Source organism: Microcaecilia unicolor, chromosome 1, assembly GCF_901765095.1.
Source record: "Microcaecilia unicolor chromosome 1, aMicUni1.1, whole genome shotgun sequence".
Lineage (NCBI taxonomy): Eukaryota > Metazoa > Chordata > Amphibia > Gymnophiona > Siphonopidae > Microcaecilia > Microcaecilia unicolor.
In genome coordinates this window covers 356128404-356146185 of record NC_044031.1, presented here as the reverse complement: position 1 = coordinate 356146185, position 17782 = coordinate 356128404, and the positions used below count along the sequence as shown (strand labels likewise).

The 17782-nt window shown below is 48.6% G+C and overlaps 1 protein-coding gene across 3 annotated transcripts in view; it reads left to right on the top strand.

Annotated features, from left to right (window-relative positions):
- The window catches only part of SRD5A1 (steroid 5 alpha-reductase 1), a 129856-nt gene that overhangs the window by 51350 nt on the left and 60724 nt on the right, over positions 1 to 17782 (top strand). For all 3 annotated transcript variants that reach the window (XM_030209586.1, XM_030209578.1, XM_030209595.1), the window contains exons 3-4: positions 3968 to 4134; positions 5328 to 5429. In XM_030209586.1, the coding sequence (XP_030065446.1) occupies positions 3968 to 4134; positions 5328 to 5429 (269 nt within the window). The remainder of the gene's footprint in view (positions 1 to 3967; positions 4135 to 5327; positions 5430 to 17782) is intronic.

The following is a 17782-nucleotide window of genomic DNA, read 5'->3' as shown; positions in this document are numbered from 1 at the left end:
GCAATTTTTTACAATCCTTTTGCGATTTAACAAATTTGGAGCTCATTTTCAAAGCACTTAGACTTACAAAGCTCCATAAGTTGCTATGGGGCTCATTTTTGAAAGAGAAAAACGTCTAAAAAGTGGCATAAAGCAGCATTTGGATGATTTTCTTACAAAAACAGCCAAATCAGTATTTTCAAATCACATTTTTAGATGTTTTCTAAGAAGTCCGTCAGAAGTGTGTTCAAATCACAAGGAGGCATGTCGGGGCATTTCAAAGACGGGATTAGGGTGTGCATAACACTTGGATGAGGATGTTATAATGCCTTTGTATTGCTCCATGGTGCGACTGCACCTCAAATATTGTGTTCAATTCTGGTCACCGCATCTCAAAAAAGATATTGTGGAATTAGAAAAGGTGCAGAGAAGGGCGACAAAAATGATAAAAGGGATGGGACGACTTCCCTATGAGGAAAGGCTAAAGTGGCTAGGCTCTTCAGCTTGGAGAAAAGACAGCTGAGGGGAGATATGATGATAGAGGTTTATAAAATGAGTGGAGTGGAAAGGGTAGACGTGAAGCATCTGTTTACTCGTTCCAAAAATACTAGGACTAGGGAACCTTCAATTAAGCTACAAAGTAGTAAATTTAAAATGAATCGGAGAAAATCTTTCTTCACTCAACATGTAATTAAACTCTGGAATTCGTTGCCAGAGAATGTGGTAAAGGCGGTTAGCTTAGTGGGGTTTAAAAAAGGTTTGGACGGCTTCCTAAAGGAAAAGTTCATAGACCATTATTAAAATGGACTTCGGGAAAATCCACTTCTTATTTCTGGGATAAGCAGCATAAAATGCTTTGTACATTTTTGGGATCTTGCTAGGTATTTGTGACCTGGATTGGCCACTGTTGGAAACAGGATGCTGGGCTTGAGGGATATTTGGTCTGTCCCAGTATGGCAATACTTATGTACTTATGGATGTTTTACAGCAATAATGGAACAAAACAAAAATGTCCAGGACTAAAACTATGACGTTTTGAGGTAAACCTGTTTTTAGAACGAATAAAGCACAAAAGGTGCCCTAAATGACCAGATGATCACTGGAAGATATAAGGGATGACCCCCCCCCCCCCCACACACACACTAAAAGTATGACTTACCAGCTTCTTACTGCAGCATGCAGGTCCCTGGAGTAGTGTAGTAGTCAGTGCAGTGCCGTAGCGAGGGCTAATGACACCCGGGGCGGGTCGCCGCTGCGCACCCCCCCCCTGGGTGCAGCACGGCGCGACCCCCCCCCCCCCTCTGTGGCGCACCCCCCCTCCGGAGCGAACCCCCCCCCAGACCGCATTCTTACCTGCGGGAGGGCCGATCTGCCCCGAAGTAACATGTTCCGGGGCAGAGGGAGCAGGGAACCAGCGGTGCCGGCACCCCCCAAGCGCGTGCACCCGGGGCGGACCGCCCCCCCCTTCCTACGCCACTGGTGTAGTGCACTATGGAGTGCGGGACTTGGGTCCCTATCTCCCTTTACCTGTCACACTTGTGGTGGAAACTGTAACCCCTCTCATAGTCACCAAAACCCTATTGTACCCACATATAGGTGCCTCCTTCACCCATAAGGGTTATTGTAGTGGTGTACAGTTCATTTTGAAAATTCACATACACAATATCAATCAACTCACTTTTATCAACATGTAAAAAATGTAACAGATTGGTGAGGCAAGATTTCCCTTGATTAACTCCATGTTGGCTTTGTCTCATTAAACCATGCTTATGTATATGCTCTGTAATTTTGTTTTTTACAATAGTCTACCATTTTGCCCAGCACTAACATCAGGATCATCTCTATATATAAAAGGCACCACCAACGTTCTAAATGAAGCCTCCAGCCGGAAGTGTGAAGGGGGAGAGATATCCGGTTTCCCCATGAGTGTCAGCCCCGCCCTCGCTCTCTCTGTAACACAAACAGTGAAGGAAAACACAGCAAAGCACGAAATCAAATCGCTCTCTCTGTAACAGTGAAGGACTCAGAGGGGGGAGGGGAGAGAGGGCAGAAGCCCTCACTATCTCTGTAACACAAACAAACAGCAGGAAACTTATCACTGAAGGACTTGACTCCGAGGTGGGAGGGGACAGAGAGGACAGACAGCACAGAGGAAGGGAGAGAGGGCAGAGGGCAGGGACACACACACTCCCACATGCACACTCTGAAGAAAACCTTGCTAGCCCCCGTTTCATTTGCATCAGAAACGGGGCTTTTTTACTAGTTGGTCTATAATTTCCCGGATCCCTTTTTAAAAATTGGTATTATATTGGCCACCCTCCAATCTTCCAGTACCATGCCTGATTTTAAAGATAAATTACATATTAGTAACAATAGCTCTGCAAGTTCATTTTTCAATTCTATCTGTACTCTGGGATGTGTACTATCTTTTCCAGGTGATTTGCTACTCTTCAGGTGGCAAATTGCCCCATTATATCTTCCAGTTTTACAGAGATTTGGTTCAATTTCTTCGACTCATGAACTTTGAATACCCTTCTGGCACCGGTATCTCTCCCACATCTTCCTCGGTGAAGACCAAAACAAAGAATTCATTTAATCTTTCTGCTATGGCCTTGTCTTCCCTGAGTGCCCCTTTTACCCCTTGATCATCTAGCAGTCCAACTGATTATTTTTCTGCATTCTTGCTTCTGATATATCTAAAAAGGTTTTTAGTATGTGGCTTTTGACTCCAATGCAATCTTCTTTCCAATTCTCTCTTTTCCTTCCTTATCAGCGCTTTGCATTCCTTATGCTTTTTCCTATTATTTCAATCAGATCCTTCTTCTGAAGAATTTTCTTTTAGCTCTAATAGGTGTGGTGTGGATAGCATGAGGAAGGATTTAGCAAAGCTAGAGGAATGGTGTGGAATTTGGCAACTAAGATTTAATGCTAAAAATTTCATGGTCATGCATTTGTGCAGCAAAATCCTAAGAGAATGGTACAGTTTAGGGAGTGAAGAATTTTTGTGCATGAAAGAAGGACTGTGGTGTGATCGTATGTGATGATCTTAAGGTGGCCAAACAGATAGTAAAGGTGACAGCTAAAGCTAGAAGGATACTAGGACAAGGGGGCACACAAAAAAGCTACTAAGTAGTAAATTAAAACAAACCAGAGAAAATATTTCTTCATTCAATGTGTAATTAAACTCTGCAATTTGTTGCCAGAAAATGTGTTAAAAGCAGTTAGCTTAGCATGGTTTCAAAAAAAGGTTTGGATACTTTCCTTAAAGAAAAGTTCATAAGCCATTATTAAGATGGACTTGGGATAATCCACTGCTTATTTCTTGGATACAAAAAATACACAAACTATACAAATGCAAAGACGATGCCCGTGGAGGCTAGATGATTATTGAGTAGTGAGATGGAGTCTCATATGTTCGACACGAGAACGTTTTTTCACTCAATGGGTGGTATCTTACTCGTGTTCATCATTTAATCATAGACTCTACCTCCACCATCCCATTTACATGTTAAATGATGAACACGAGTAAGATACCACCTATTGAGTGAAAAAACATTCTCGTGTCGAACATATGAGACTCCATCTCACTACTCAATAATCATCTAGCCTCCACGGGCATCGTCTTTGCATTTGTATAGTTTGTGTATTTTTTGTTTGGAATTTTTGACACTCGACAAAGTGACGGTCCACATATTTCTTGGATAAGCAGCAGCATAAAATCTGTCTTACTGTTTTGGGATCTTGCAGGGTACTTTGCCCTGGATTGGCCAGTGTTGAAAACAGAATACTAGGCTTGATGGACTTTCGGTCTGTTCCATTATGGCAATGCTTATATTCTTATTTAAATGGACGCTAGTAGGGTCTGTCTAACTATTTGCGTTACAAGGTAATATAAGCTTAAAGAAATCACAAAAAAATGTTACATAGAATAACTTTGTGGGAAACATGTAATTCTCTTTTCAGGTGCTCTTTTTCTTGTTCTTTTTAGAACGTTAATTTTCCCTTTCCTGATTCGTGGAGGAAAACCAACACCCTTCATAACTTTTACACTTGCATTTGTATTCTGTGGTTATAATGGATATCTGCAAAGCAGTTACATAATAAGCTATGCAGAATACCCTCCAGACTGGACAAGGGATCCCCGTTTCATCATAGGTAAGTTCAGGGAGTGATTTCACTTTAATCAGGTCGCCACAGACATTTCTATATGAAAATGAGATCTTTGAGTTACCTAGAATATTTGTTGCAGCTCTCTGTTCCAGTGATATTTAATGAGTGCACTACATGCTCTCTGGGAAGAGAAAGTCAAGAATTTGGTCTATGGTATTGCAGAAGGAAGCACATTAGTCAGATGGACCTTTTGGTCCCTATTTGCCCTCATCTCTTATTATATTTAATTTTTATCAAATAATATGACCAGAGAATTTTCTGTTTCAGATGAGAAATTAATTTGTTTAGTGAGATATAGATTAAACACATTCTGAGTTTTTCACAGTACTTTCAGTGAATTGCAGACATTTTTCGTAAGTTAGTGTGCATGTCTCTCCTGCATGTAAGCATTGGTTCTCAAACCTGTCCCGGGGAGCATCAGCCAGTGAGGTTTTGGGGTTATCCACAATGAATAAGCATGAGATAAATTGGTATATAGGGTCTCTGTTGCATTCAAATAAACAGTATCTCATGATGGGCTGCTGCTCCCCATGGCAGGTTTGAGAATCACTGATTTAGGTTTTGTGAATTCATTTTTGATAAAACAGCAAGATTAAAGCAATATCTAAGGATACTGCAGATTCAGTAGACAAAGAATGAAGCTTAGTGGCCTAGATAACAGCAAGGCTGATCAGGAAATGAAAATGCTATAAACATGAAAAAGTAATATGTAGAGGAAAAGATACTGATGCTTTTCTTCACTTTTAGATGATATTTTAACATCTTTCTTATATTTGATTATTGCATAGAGATTTTATCCAAAGTATTGTCTAACTGGCTATCTATATGAATCCAATGGAAGTCCAAAAAAAAATCTAACATTATCAATTCAGTTGCACAGTGAGGAAAAAAAATAAAACTTTCTTAATCCCAAATACCAAGATCACAATTTTTCTTTACAATGTAATTAAATTATCATGTCTCCTAGCGATCTCTTCTTTTTGGAAGTACTTATTAAGCTTTGCTTTGAAACTATCAAATGCAACCTTGACTCTCTCTGTCAAAGTATTCCACATTTTACTACTATTACTTCAAACAATCTTTCCCTTTACAACTAGCAAAGCATTTCCTCTTTTGACATGGAAATATTAACTGTATATATTTGCTGTACAGATGGGTTTTTTTTTTTTTTGGTTCAGGTATTTCATTGTGGCTCACAGGTAGCCTGATTAACATCCACTCTGATCATATACTCAGAAACCTAAGAGCACCTGGAGAAACTGACTATAAAATACCTAGGGGTAAGTAAACATAATATCGGAAGAAATCAGTGCCAGGGAATGAAGCTGTAACTATCACATCATGGTATTTCTGTGAGCTTAACAAAATGCAAGTGTCTTTAAATGAATTTATCCTGTGCATTGAAGGCATCATGGGATCTCAGTGTTATGATCCTACTGGGACAGGCAAAGTAGCGACTGGATCTCACTCCTGATTGGTCATGTCAGGGATTGGGCTGACGTCTGAGGCAGCTGATGTCAGATGCCAGACCCTATTTAAGTCTGCCTCTGCCTGCATAGGCCGCCGTAGAGTTATTTCCTTTATCTGTGAGCTTACCTTGCTTCTTTCTGTTCATGTGGCAAAGTGTGATTTCTCCTTGTCTGTGTTTGTTTTTCGTGTCTGTAGGAGTCTGCTCCCTCTGATTTCTTTGCTGCTGTTCAGCTGTGCTCAGCTGTTGATCAGCTGTGTGCTGTTTCCCGGTATGGCCTGTCATTACCCTTCCATGCTATGTTTGCTGGGTGAGTCTGTGAGAGCTTACTTCCTTCATTTGGGTTTCTGTGTAGTCTGCCTTAACCCTTGACCTGCTATATCTGTTGTTGGTTCTTCTAAGGACTGCTCCTTGTCTAAGCTGTGTAGCTTGAGCAGTCTTTTTGTGCAGTCTGCCTTAACCTTTACTTGTTGTATCTGTTGGTTCTTCTAGGAATGCTCCTTGTCTAGCTGTGTAGCTTGAGCAGTCTGTGTAGTCTACCTTAACCCTTTACCTGCTGTATCTGTTGTTAGTTCCTCTGTGGACTGCCCCTTGCCTAGCCGTGTGTGGTTTCCCCTTTTTCCCTTTGCTTGCTGTAGCTCTTCTGTGGACCCTGTGGAGGCTGCTCGTTCATTTGGGCTGTGTGGTACAGCTTGGCTGCCTCTCTGGGTGGGTTCCCTTTTTCTGGTTGTTGTTAGTATCGGTGTGTTTGGTCTTGTGACCTTCGTTGGTGACTGTGTGTGACGCAGCATGCGTGGCCTGAGTGGTGGTCCTTTTCAGGACTTTGTTCTTTTCCCTTCCCTTTTGTGTGTGTAGGTTTCAGTTCAGCCTTGCGGCCTGTTTGTTTGGAATTGGAAAAGGTGCAGCGAAGGGCGATTAAAATTATAGCGGGGATGGGACGACTTCCCTATGAAGAAAGACTAAGGAGGCTAGGGCTTTTCAGCTTGTAGAAGAGATGGCTGAGGGGAGACATGATAGAGGTATATAAAATAATGAGTGGAGTGGAACAGGTGGATGTGAAGCGTCTGTTCACGCTTTCCAAAAATACTAGGACAAGGGGGCATGCGATGAAACTACAGTGTAGTAAGTTTAAAACAAATCGGAGAAAATTCTTCTTCACCCAACGCGTAATTAAACTCTGGAATTCGTTGCCAGAGAACGTGGTGAAGGCGGTTAGCTTGGCAGAGTTTAAAAAGGGGTTAGACGGTTTCCTAAAGGACAAGTCCATAAACCGCTACTAAATGGACTTGGGAAAAATCCACAATTCCAGGAATAACATGTATAGAATGTTTGTACGTTTGGGAAGCTTGCCAGGTGCCCTTGGCCTGGATTTTCCGCTGTCGTGGACAGGATGCTGGGCTCGATGGACCCTTTGTCTTTTCCCAGTGTGGCAATACTTATGTACTTAAGTTTGGATTCTGTACGTGTGATTCTCCAAGGACAAGCAGGCTGCTTGTTCTCACGACTGGGTTGACGTCCACGGCAGCCCCCACCAACGGAATAAAACTTTGCGGGCGGTCCCGCACGCAGGGCACGCCCACCGCGCATGCACGGCCTTCTTCCCGCCCGTGCGCAACCGTTCCCGCTCAGTCTTTTCTTTTCCGCGCTGGAGAGAGCCGCGTTCGTCTCTCTCTCTGTCAGCCCCGGAAACCGGGTCGCGCTTTTGCCGTGAGATTTTCTTCGTTGTTTTTTCTTCGTTGCTTTTCTCTGTTTTATTTTGTTTAAAAAAAAAAAAAACGAGAAAAACTTTGTTTTCCCTCGTACTTTTAGCGGGGGCGTTTCGTTGCGGCCTTGTGGCCGCGCGGGTCGATTTATTTTTCGAGGTGTGATTTTTACCGCCACCATCGACGACTTTGACTTCGCCAACGCGATTTTTCCGTCGATGTCCTCGAAGGTCCCGAGTGGATTTAAGAAGTGTGGTCGGTGCGGCTGGCATATCTCGCAGACCGACACTCACGCTTGGTGCCTCCAGTGCCTCGGGCCGGAGCACGATACCAAGACGTGCACCTTGTGTCTCGGTTTACGGAAACAGACACAGGTAGCGAGGCAAGTTCTACGGGACCGTCTTTTTGGAACTTGCGCCGGCCCCTCGACGTCGACTTCGACGGCATCGGTGTCGACGGCCAGATCTTCGGTACCGGTACCGATGTCCACGAAATCGGCACCGACGGCACCGACCCCAGGGGCACAGGTCCCGTTGGCCCGCCGGTCTTCCGGAGACGGCAGGGGTGAGCGGCCGCGTGGGCAATCGGCCCCGGTCACTCCCTCTACCCAGGGCCCTCGGGACCGAACCCTGTCGGACCCGATCCCTTGAGGCTGAGGGGGATCTACCTCCTCCTCTTCGGTACCGCCGAGCGCCGATGACGGGCACAGGAAAAAGACAAAAAAGCACCGTCATCGGTCGCCACGGCGCATGTGGCTCCCAGCTCCAGAGACGATTCGACGCCGAGGAAGCGGCAGCGCCGGGAGGAGCGGTCTCCCTCTGTGGTAGAGGTATCATTACGTCAGGGCGCCAGCTCTTCGGTGCCGTCTCCTGGACCCGAACAGCTTCCGGCACCGACACCTCTACCGGCCCCCTCGCCTTTCCCGACAGCGGGCCTGGACGAGTGCCTCTGAGCCATCCTTCCGGGGATCCTGGAAGGGCTGATGCGCCAGACTGTGCCGGTGCCGGGGATGCTTGCGCCCTCGGCGCCATTGATGGAGGCGCCGGCGTGCTCTGGCTCGGTGCCGAGGCCTTCGACGCCGACGCCGCTTGCGGCGCCGGTCTCGACCGCCACGCAGGTGGAGTCCCCGTCGATGTTGATGGAGGGAGCTTCATCCCCGCCGGCGCGGGAGTCCAGCACTCGACGACGCCACCGAGGACTCGGTGCCTCGAAGTCGAGCCGGGCCCGGTTGAGGTCTGAGCTACAGGAGCTCATGTCCAACACCGAGGAAGAGGCCTCATGGGGAGAGGAGGAGGACTCCAGATATTTCTCCTCAGAGGAGTCTGTGGGCCTTCCCTCCGACCCCACTCCTTCACCAGAGAGGAAGCTCTCGCCACCTGAGAGCCTCTCCTTTGTCAGGGACATGTCTATTTGCATTCCCTTCCCCGTGGTCTCTGTGGATGAGCTGAGGGCCGAGATGCTCGAGGTCCTCGACTATCCATCACCACCTAGAGAGTCCTCCACGGTACCGTTGCACAATGTCCTCAAAGAGACACTGCTTCGGAACTGGTTGAGACCTTTATCTAATCCCACCATCCCCAAGAAAGCGGAGCCCAATACAGGATCCACTCAGACCCAGAGTTAATGCGGCCTCAATTGCCTCATGACTCGGCGGTCGTGGACTCTGCTCTCAAGAGGGCACGGAGTTTGAAGGATACCGCCTCGGTGCCCCCGGGGCGGGAGTCTCGCACTCTGGACTCGTTTGGGAGGAAGGCCTACCAATCTTCAATGCTCGTGACCTGCATCCAGTCCTACCAGCTCTACACGAGCATACACATGCGGAATAATGTGAAGCAACTGGCGGACCTGGTTGACAAGCTCCCCCCGGAGCAGTCCAGGCCTTTTCAGGAGATGGTCAGGCAGCTGAAGGCGTGCAGAAAGTTCCTGTCCAGGGGTATATATGACACCTGTGATGTGGCATCTCGTGCTGCGGCCCAAGGTATAGTGATGCGCAGGCTCTCATGGCTGCGTGCCTCTGACCTGGACAACCGCACCCAGCAGCGGCTGGCCGATGTCCCTTGCCGGGGGGATAATATTTTTGGTGAAAAGGTCGAGCAGTTGGTGGACCAACTACATCAGTGGGAAACCGCCCTCGACAAGCTCTCCCACCGGGCGCCTTCAACATCCACCTCAGCAGGTGGACGTTTTTCCCGGGCCAGGCAGGCTACGCCCTACACCTACAACAAGCATAGGTACACCCAGCCGGCCCGAAGGCCTCCTCAGGCACAGGGACAGTCCCAGCGCGCTCGTTCTCGTCAACAGCGTGCGCCTAAGCAGCCCCCAGCGCCTCCACAGCAAAAACCGGGGACGGGTTTTTGACTGGATCCATGGGAACATAGCCGCCATCAAAGTGTCCGTGCCGGACGATCTGCCAGTCGGGGGGAGGCTTAAACTTTTTCACCAAAGGTGGCCTCTAATAACCTCCGACCAGTGGGTTCTCCAAATAGTGCAGTGCGGATACGCCCTGAATTTGGCCTCCCCTCCACCAAATTGTCCTCCGGGAGCCCAATCCTTCAGCTCCCAGCACAAGCAGGTACTTGCAGAGGAACTCTCCGCCCTTCTCAGCGCCAATGCGGTCGAGCCCGTACCACCCGGGCAGGAAGGGCAGGGATTCTATTCCAGGTACTACCTTGTGGAAAAGAAAACAGGGGGGATGCGCCCCATCCTAGACCTGTGAGGCCTGAACAAATATCTGGTCAAGGAGAAGTTCAGGATGCTTTCCTTGGGCACCCTTCTGCCAATGATTCAGAAAAATGATTGGCTATGTTCCCTGGATTTAAAGGACGCATACACTCACATCCCGATACTGCCAGCTCACAGACAGTATCTCAGATTCCGCCTGGGGACACGGCACTTTCAATATTGTGTGCTGCCCTTTGGGCTCGCCTCTGCCCCACGGGTGTTCATGAAGTGTCTCGTGGTGGTCGCGGCGTATCTACGCAAGCTGGGAGTGCACGTGTTCCCATATCTCAACGATTGGCTGGTCAAGAACACCTCGGAGGCAGGAGCTCTCCGGTCCATGCAGTGCACTATTCACCTCCTGGAGCTGCTGGGGTTTGTGATAAATTACCCAAAGTCCCATCTCCAGCCAGTCCAATCTCTGGAATTCATAGGAGCTCTGCTGAATTCTCAGACGGCTCAGACCTTTCTTCCCGAAGCGAGGGCCCACAACCTCCTGTCCCTCGCTTCCCAGACCAGAGCGTCTCAGCAGGTCACAGCTCGGCAGATGTTGAGACTCCTAGGTCATATGGCCTCCACAGTTCATGTGACTCCCATGGCTCGTCTTCACATGAGATCTGCTCAATGGACCCTAGCTTCCCAGTGGTGCCAGGCCACCGGGAATCTAGAAGATGTCATCCGCCTCTCCATCAGTTGCCGCACTTCACTGCACTGGTGGACCATTCGGACCAATTTGACCCTGGGACGCCCATTCCAAATTCCACAGCCCACGAAAGTGCTAACGACGGATGCATCTCGCCTGGGGTGGGGAGCTCATGTCGATGGGCTTCACACCCAGGGACTGTGGTCCCTCCAGGAAAAAGATCTTCAGATCAACCTCCTGGAGCTCCGAGCAGTCTGGAAAGCACTGAAGGCTTTCAGAGATCGGCTGTCCTGTCAAATTATCCAAATTCGGACAGACAATCAGGTTGCAATGTATTACATCAACAAGCAGGGGGGCACCGGATCTCGCCCCCTGTGTCAGGAAGCCGTTGGGATGTGGCGTTGGGCCTGCCAGTTCGGTATGCTTCTCCAAGCCACATACTTGGCAGGTGTAAACAACAGTCTGGCCGACAGACTGAGCAGAGTCATGCAACCGCACGAGTGGTCGCTCCATTCCAGAGTGGTACGCAAGATCTTCCGAGAGTGGGGCACTCCCTCGGTGGACCTTTTCACCTCTCAGACCAACCACAAGCTGCCTTTGTTCTGTTCCAGACTACAGGCACACGGCAGACTAGCGTCGGATGCCTTTCTCCTCCATTGGGGGACCGGCCTCCTGTATGCTTATCCTCCCATACCTTTGGTGGGGAAGACCTTACTGAAGCTCAAGCAAGACCACGGCACCATGATTCTGATAGCGCCCTTTTGGCCCCGCCAGATCTGGTTCCCTCTTCTTCTGGAGTTGTCCTCCGAAGAACCGTGGAGATTGGACTGTTTTCCGACTCTCATTTCGCAGAACGACGGAGCGCTTCTGCACCCCAACCTTCAGTCTCTGGCTCTCACGGCCTGGATGTTGAGGGCGTAGACTTCGCTTCGTTGGGTCTGTCTGAGGGTGTCTCCCGTGTCTTGCTTGCCTCTAGGAAGGATTCCACTAAAAAGAGTTACTTTTTCAAGTGGAGGAGGTTTATCGTTTGGTGTGAGAGCAAGGCCCTAGAACCTCGTTCTTGTCCTGCACAGAACCTGCTTGAATACCTTCTGCACTTATCAGAGTCTGGCCTCAAGACCAACTCAGTAAGGAATCACCTTAGTGCGATTAGTGCTTACCATCTTCGTGTAGAGGGTAAAGCCATCTCTGGAGAGCCTTTAGTCGTTCGATTCATGAGAGGCTTGCTTTTGTCAAAGCCCCCTGTCAAGCCTCCTGCAGTGTCATGGGATCTCAACGTCGTCCTCACCCAGCTGATGAAACCTCCTTTTGAGCCACTGAATTCATGCCATCTGAAGTACTTGACCTGGAAGATCATTTTCTTGGTGGCAGTTACTTCAGCTCGTAGGGTCAGTGAGCTTCAAGCCCTGGTAGCTCATGCTCCATATACTAAATTTCATCATAACAGAGTAGTGCTCCGCACTCACCCTAAGTTCCTGCCAAAGGTGGTGTCGGAGTTCCATCTTAACCAGTCAATTGTCTTGCCAACATTCTTTCCCAGACCGCATACCCGCCCTGCTGAACGTCAGTTGCACACATTGGACTACAAGCGAGCGTTGGCCTTCTATTTGGAGCGGACACAGCCCCACAGACAGTCCGCCCAATTGTTTGTTTGTTTCGACCCCAATAGGAAAGGGGTCGCTGTCGGGAAACGCACCATCTCCAATTGGCTAGCAGATTGCATTTCCTTCACTTATGCCCAGGCTGGGCTGACTCTTGAGGGTCATGTCACGGCTCATAGTGTCAGAGCCATGGCAGCGTCGGTGGCTCACTTGAAGTCAGCCACTATTGAAGAGATTTGCAAGGCTGCGACGTGGTCATCTGTCCACACATTCACATCACATTATTGCCTCCAGCAGGATACCCGACACGACAGTCGGTTCGGGCAGTCTGTGCTGCAGAATCTGTTTGGGGTTTAAATCCAACTCCACCCTCCAGGACCCGAATTTATTCTGGTCAGGCTGCACTCTCAGTTAGTTGTTCTTCGTAGGTCAATTTTCTGTTGTATCCTCGCCGTTGCGAGGTTCAATTGACCAGGGTTCTTGTTTTGAGTGAGCCTGAGAGCTAGGGATACCCCAGTCGTGAGAACAAGCAGCCTGCTTGTCCTCGGAGAAAGCGAATGATACATACCTGTAAGGTGTTCTCCGAGGACAGCAGGCTGATTGTTCTCACCTACCCTCCCTCCTCCCCTTTGGAGTTGCGTTTTTACTCATTTTTGCTTGTCATTCAACTGAGCGGGAACGGTCGCGCACGGGCAGGAAGACGGCCGCGCATGCGCGGTGGGCGTGCCCTGCGTGCGGGACTGCCTGCAAAGTTTTGTTCCGGTTGGTGGGGGCTGCCGTGGACGTCAACCCAGCTGCGGCCGCTACTCCATTTACTTTGTGGTGCCGCAACAAGGTGGGTCTTTTCACCCTATTCTGGACTTAAAAGAATTAAACAAGTCCCTAAGAGTGCGGCATTTTCACATGGAAGCCCTGTGCTCCGTCAGTGCGGCGGTACAGCCAGGAGAGTTTCTCACGTCTCTGGACCTGAAAAAGCTTACTTGCACTTTCCAATTTGGCCCCTGCACCAGAAGTTTCTGCGGTTTGCGGTGATGGGAAAACATTTCCAGTTTCGGGCCTTGCCTTTTGGCCTCGCCACAGCTCCCCGAACCTTTTCCAAGGTAATGGTGGTAGTAGCTGCTTTTCTCAGGTGAGAAGGTATCCAGGTTCACCCGTACCTAGACGACTGGCTCATCAGAGCGAACTCCGCAACAGAGAGCAATCAAGCTACAGCCAGAGTGGTCTCAGTACTGCAATCTCTGGGCTGGGTCGTCAATGTAGCCAAAAGTCACCTGACCCCCTCGCAATCTCTAGAATATTTGGGGGCACGGTTCGACACAGACTTGGGATATGTATTCCTACCCGAGCAAAGGCGGTGCAAGCTTCAGAATCAGGTCCGTCTGCTCCTGAGGATGCCCCGCCCACGAGCTTGGGACATTGTCCAGCTGTTGGGATCGATGACGGCCACCTTGGATTTGGTGCCCTGGGCAAGAGCGCACCTGAGACCTCTGCAATGGTCTCCAGTATCTCAGGATTATTAATGCAGACTCTCTTGGCTCCCTGCGGCCCGACTCAACATGGAGTGGTGGCTCTCAGACAGCATGCTGCGGCGAGGAATGCCGCTGGCACTCCCCGATTGGTGCCTAGTGGTGACAGATGCCAGCCTGAAGGGCTGGGGTGCACATTGAAAGGGGAAGCATGCCCAGGGTCTTTGGACACCCGACGAGTCGGAGTGGTCCATCAACCGCCTAGAGTTGAAAGCGGTGTTTCAGGCGCTTCTGGCCTTTCAAGTAACCCTGGAAGGATTGGCTGTCAGAGTGATGTCGGACATCACGACAACAGTGGCCTACATAAACCGACAAGGCGGCACTCAGTGCAGAGCGCTGGCCGCGCAGGCCGAACAGATTTGCCACTGGGCCGAGCTGCATCTACAGTTTCTGTCGGCAGCTCACATTGCAGGTCAGAGCAACGTGCAAGCCGATTATCTAAGCAGGCATCAAATTGATCCATTGGAATTGGAACTGGCAGACGAAGTATTTCTGCAGATATGTGCCAAATGGGGCAAGCCCGTAATGGATCTTATGGCGACAAGCTCAACTGCCAAAGTCCTGTGCTTTTCAGCAGACGGAGAGATCCTCGCTCAGCCGGGTTGGATGCCTTGGCTCAACCCTGGCCTCTGGGCCTCTGGTATGTGTTCCTTCCGTGGCCCTTGATAGGGCGTGTGCTCCTGTGGATTCGGCTTCACCCAGGAGAAGTGGTTCTCATCGCCCCGGATTGGCCCAGGGGGCCTTGGTATGTGGACCTCCGACAGATGCTAGTGGAGGCTCCCCTTCCTTTACCTCTGGTACCGAACCTGTTGTCGCAGGGACCGGTGGCCATGGAGGACGCCTGCCGTTTTGGTCTTACGGCATGGCTATTGAGAGGGCGCAATTGAGAGGCAAAGGCTATTCCAATAATGTTATTTCCACTCTCCTGCAGGCCTGCAAGCGGTCCACTTCCGTGGCTTATGCCAGGATCTGGCGCCAGTTTGAGGCTTGGTGTGTTTCAAAAGCGATCGCACCCATGCAGGCTCCTGTCTCGCTGATTCTGGACTTTTTGCAGGATGGTGTACAAAAAAGGCTTGGCCTATAATTCCCTGTGGGTGCAAGTGGCAGCGTTGGCCTCCCTTCATGGTAAGGTTGCAGGCGTGTCTTTAGCTGCTCATCCAGATGTGGCACGGTTTCTTAGAGGGGTGCTTCGGCTCCGTCCTCCCGTGCGGGCACCTTGTCGAGCTTGGAACCTGGGGCTAGTTTTGAAGGCTCTGCAGGGTTTTCCTTTTGAGCCGCTATGGCGAGCTTCAGAGAAAGATTTGACATTAAAGGCCGTTTTTCTGGTGGCCATTACTTCGGCGAGACGGGTGTCAGAACTCCAGGCACTGTCCTGTCGAGACCCATTTCTGCAATTTTCAGAGTCCGGGGTCACGGTTCGTACCGTGCCTTCCTTCATGCCTAAGGTGATTTCAGCGTTTCACCTAAACCAGCCTATTTTTCTACCCTCTTTTGTTAAGGAGGAGATTCCAGAATCCTTTGGGCAGTTGCACCTGTTGGATGTGCGCAGGACTCTGTTGCAGTATCTGCGAGTTACTAATTCTTTCAGGACCTCATGTTTTACTATCAGGTTCTCGCAGAGGGTCTCCAGCGTCTAAAGCCACTATTGCCCGCTGGCTCAAAGAAGCTATCTTTTCAGCTTATCTGCTTGCCGGCCGGCCTCCGCCTGTAGCCTTTAAGGCACATTCTACAAGAGCGATCTCTTCCTCTTGGGCTGAAACTGGAGCACTCTCTCTTCATGAGATTTGCAGTGCAGCAACATGGGCTTTGAAGCTCTCATTTGCCCGACATTACAGGCTGGATGTGGCTGCTAGGAGGGATGTGCGTTTTGGAGCACAAGTGCTAGCGCGTGGTGTGACTTGTTCCCACCCTATATAGGGATTGCTTTGATACATCCCATACGTAATGGCTTCATCTGCTTGATGACAAGGAAGGGAAAATTAAGTTCTTACCTTGGTAATTTTCTTTCCTTTAGTCATAGCAGATGAACCCATGAGCCCTCCCTGTATGATTGTCTGTATGATGTGAATCTGTTTCAGGTTCTGTTCTTGTTTCCTGAAGTTCTAAACCTTCCTTGGGAGAAAGTTGGAAAACAGTCTTCAGGATTCTTGTTCACTTATAGGAGGATGAGTTCATTCCCTCCAGGAGGATGTGTGTATTCCCTCCATAAATACAAAGAGGAGGACGAGTTTATTCCCTCCAGGAGGATGTGTTCATTTCCTCCTTTTGAGTTCATGCCCTTGTTATGGGGCCATCGTTCGCTGTGAGGAAAGTTCATGTTATTCCCATTGCGGTTTGTTATACTGCTTTGGAAGCTTCAAATACTGAAGAAGCAGTGGAGCTAGCTGACCATGTGGCACTGTGAAATTTGAGTGCTCTCTATCTCCCCCTGCTGGTTGATGGACACAACCCATACGTAATGGCTTCATCTGCTATGACTAAAGGAAAGAAAATTACCAAGGTAAGAACCTAATTTTCCCATCTCAAGGCCACTCCATTTGACTAAGATGTTTACACCTGACAGAATTCTGCGCACCTGCTTCTGCAGCCGCATAGAATTCTGCATGTTTGCGCAGAATTTGTGCTCCGAGGCTGGATGACTGGCTTCTCTGCCACCCCCTGAGCCTTGGAGGACCCTCCCCAGCCCGTGGCACAGGCAGGCTGGATGGCTTCCCCGCGGCCCTCTCAGGCCTACCTAGTGGTCTAGTAGCCTCTTGGGGGGCAGAGAAGAGCTCTACTCTTTCCTGTCAATGCCGCTGCTCTCTGGTTCATGCCACAGCTTTTTCAAAATGGCCGTTGAGACTTCAAGCAGTAATCTCGTGAGACTGCTGCAGGAAGCTTCAGCAGCCATTTGGAAAAAGCGGCAGCACTGGCCCAGACCAGCGGCAGCAGGCAGGAAAGAGGTACTCCCTGCAGGCCCTGAAGAGGTACTTCCATGCAACTCCTACTTTATGGGTGAGTAGAGAGGTGGGCTGAAAAAAATATTGATGGCCAGTGCAGGGAGGGAGCTATATTAAAAAAAAAAAAAAAAAAGTGGTTGCTGTATGTGGGTGGGAGGGATCTATAAAGGTGGATGCTATGTGTGGGTGCAGGGAGGGGGCTGGAAAAAATATGGGTGCTGGGAAAAATGTCCTGAAGGGCTGTAATATTGATTAAATTATGTTAAACTTGCAGAATTTGCAAATTTTTTGCACAGAATTTTTTGTGGGTTTTATTTGGTGCAGAATTCTGACAGGAGTAGATGTTATAAACCAGTAATAATTGCCTACATTAATACATTAACCAGATCTCATTTTATGCTAACATAAAAATACAACCAACCATGTAAAAAGTTGGGACTTTCACAACTCAATACAACAAAGACTTGTAACCCTTTTTTCCATGGACAAAGAGGACTTCAGTCACACATGTTGATGACATGGTCTCATCATGCTAACAGCTCTGCCAGAAAAGGATATGTGAAGAGCAATTCTGTAACTGTGTGGATGTAGTTACTCGGATATCTGCGTAAGTGCTGAGATAGTTGGCACTTATATGCATATGTGCTCCGTGCACTGTTCTATAAAACAATATATAGGTATATTAGGGCTTAACTGCAAGGCGGTGTAGACAAAGCATGGGAAGGGCATGGGCATGTCTTCCAGTTATGTATGTAACATATAGAATACTATATGTTATGTGCATATCATGGAACACTCAGGTGTGAACATCTATACCTGCCATTGACCTAGTGTAACTGTTTACACCCAATTTTAGGTATGTCAGTACTGACTTATGCTAGTGTGCTATAATTTATTTATTTATTCCTGACTTGATGTACTGCTGAAACTGATGGATCACAGCAGTTTACAAATAAATGCAAAAAGCATAGAAGATACAAAATACAATAGGAAATAAACTATACACACAAAAAATAAGTTAAAATAAGATCCACA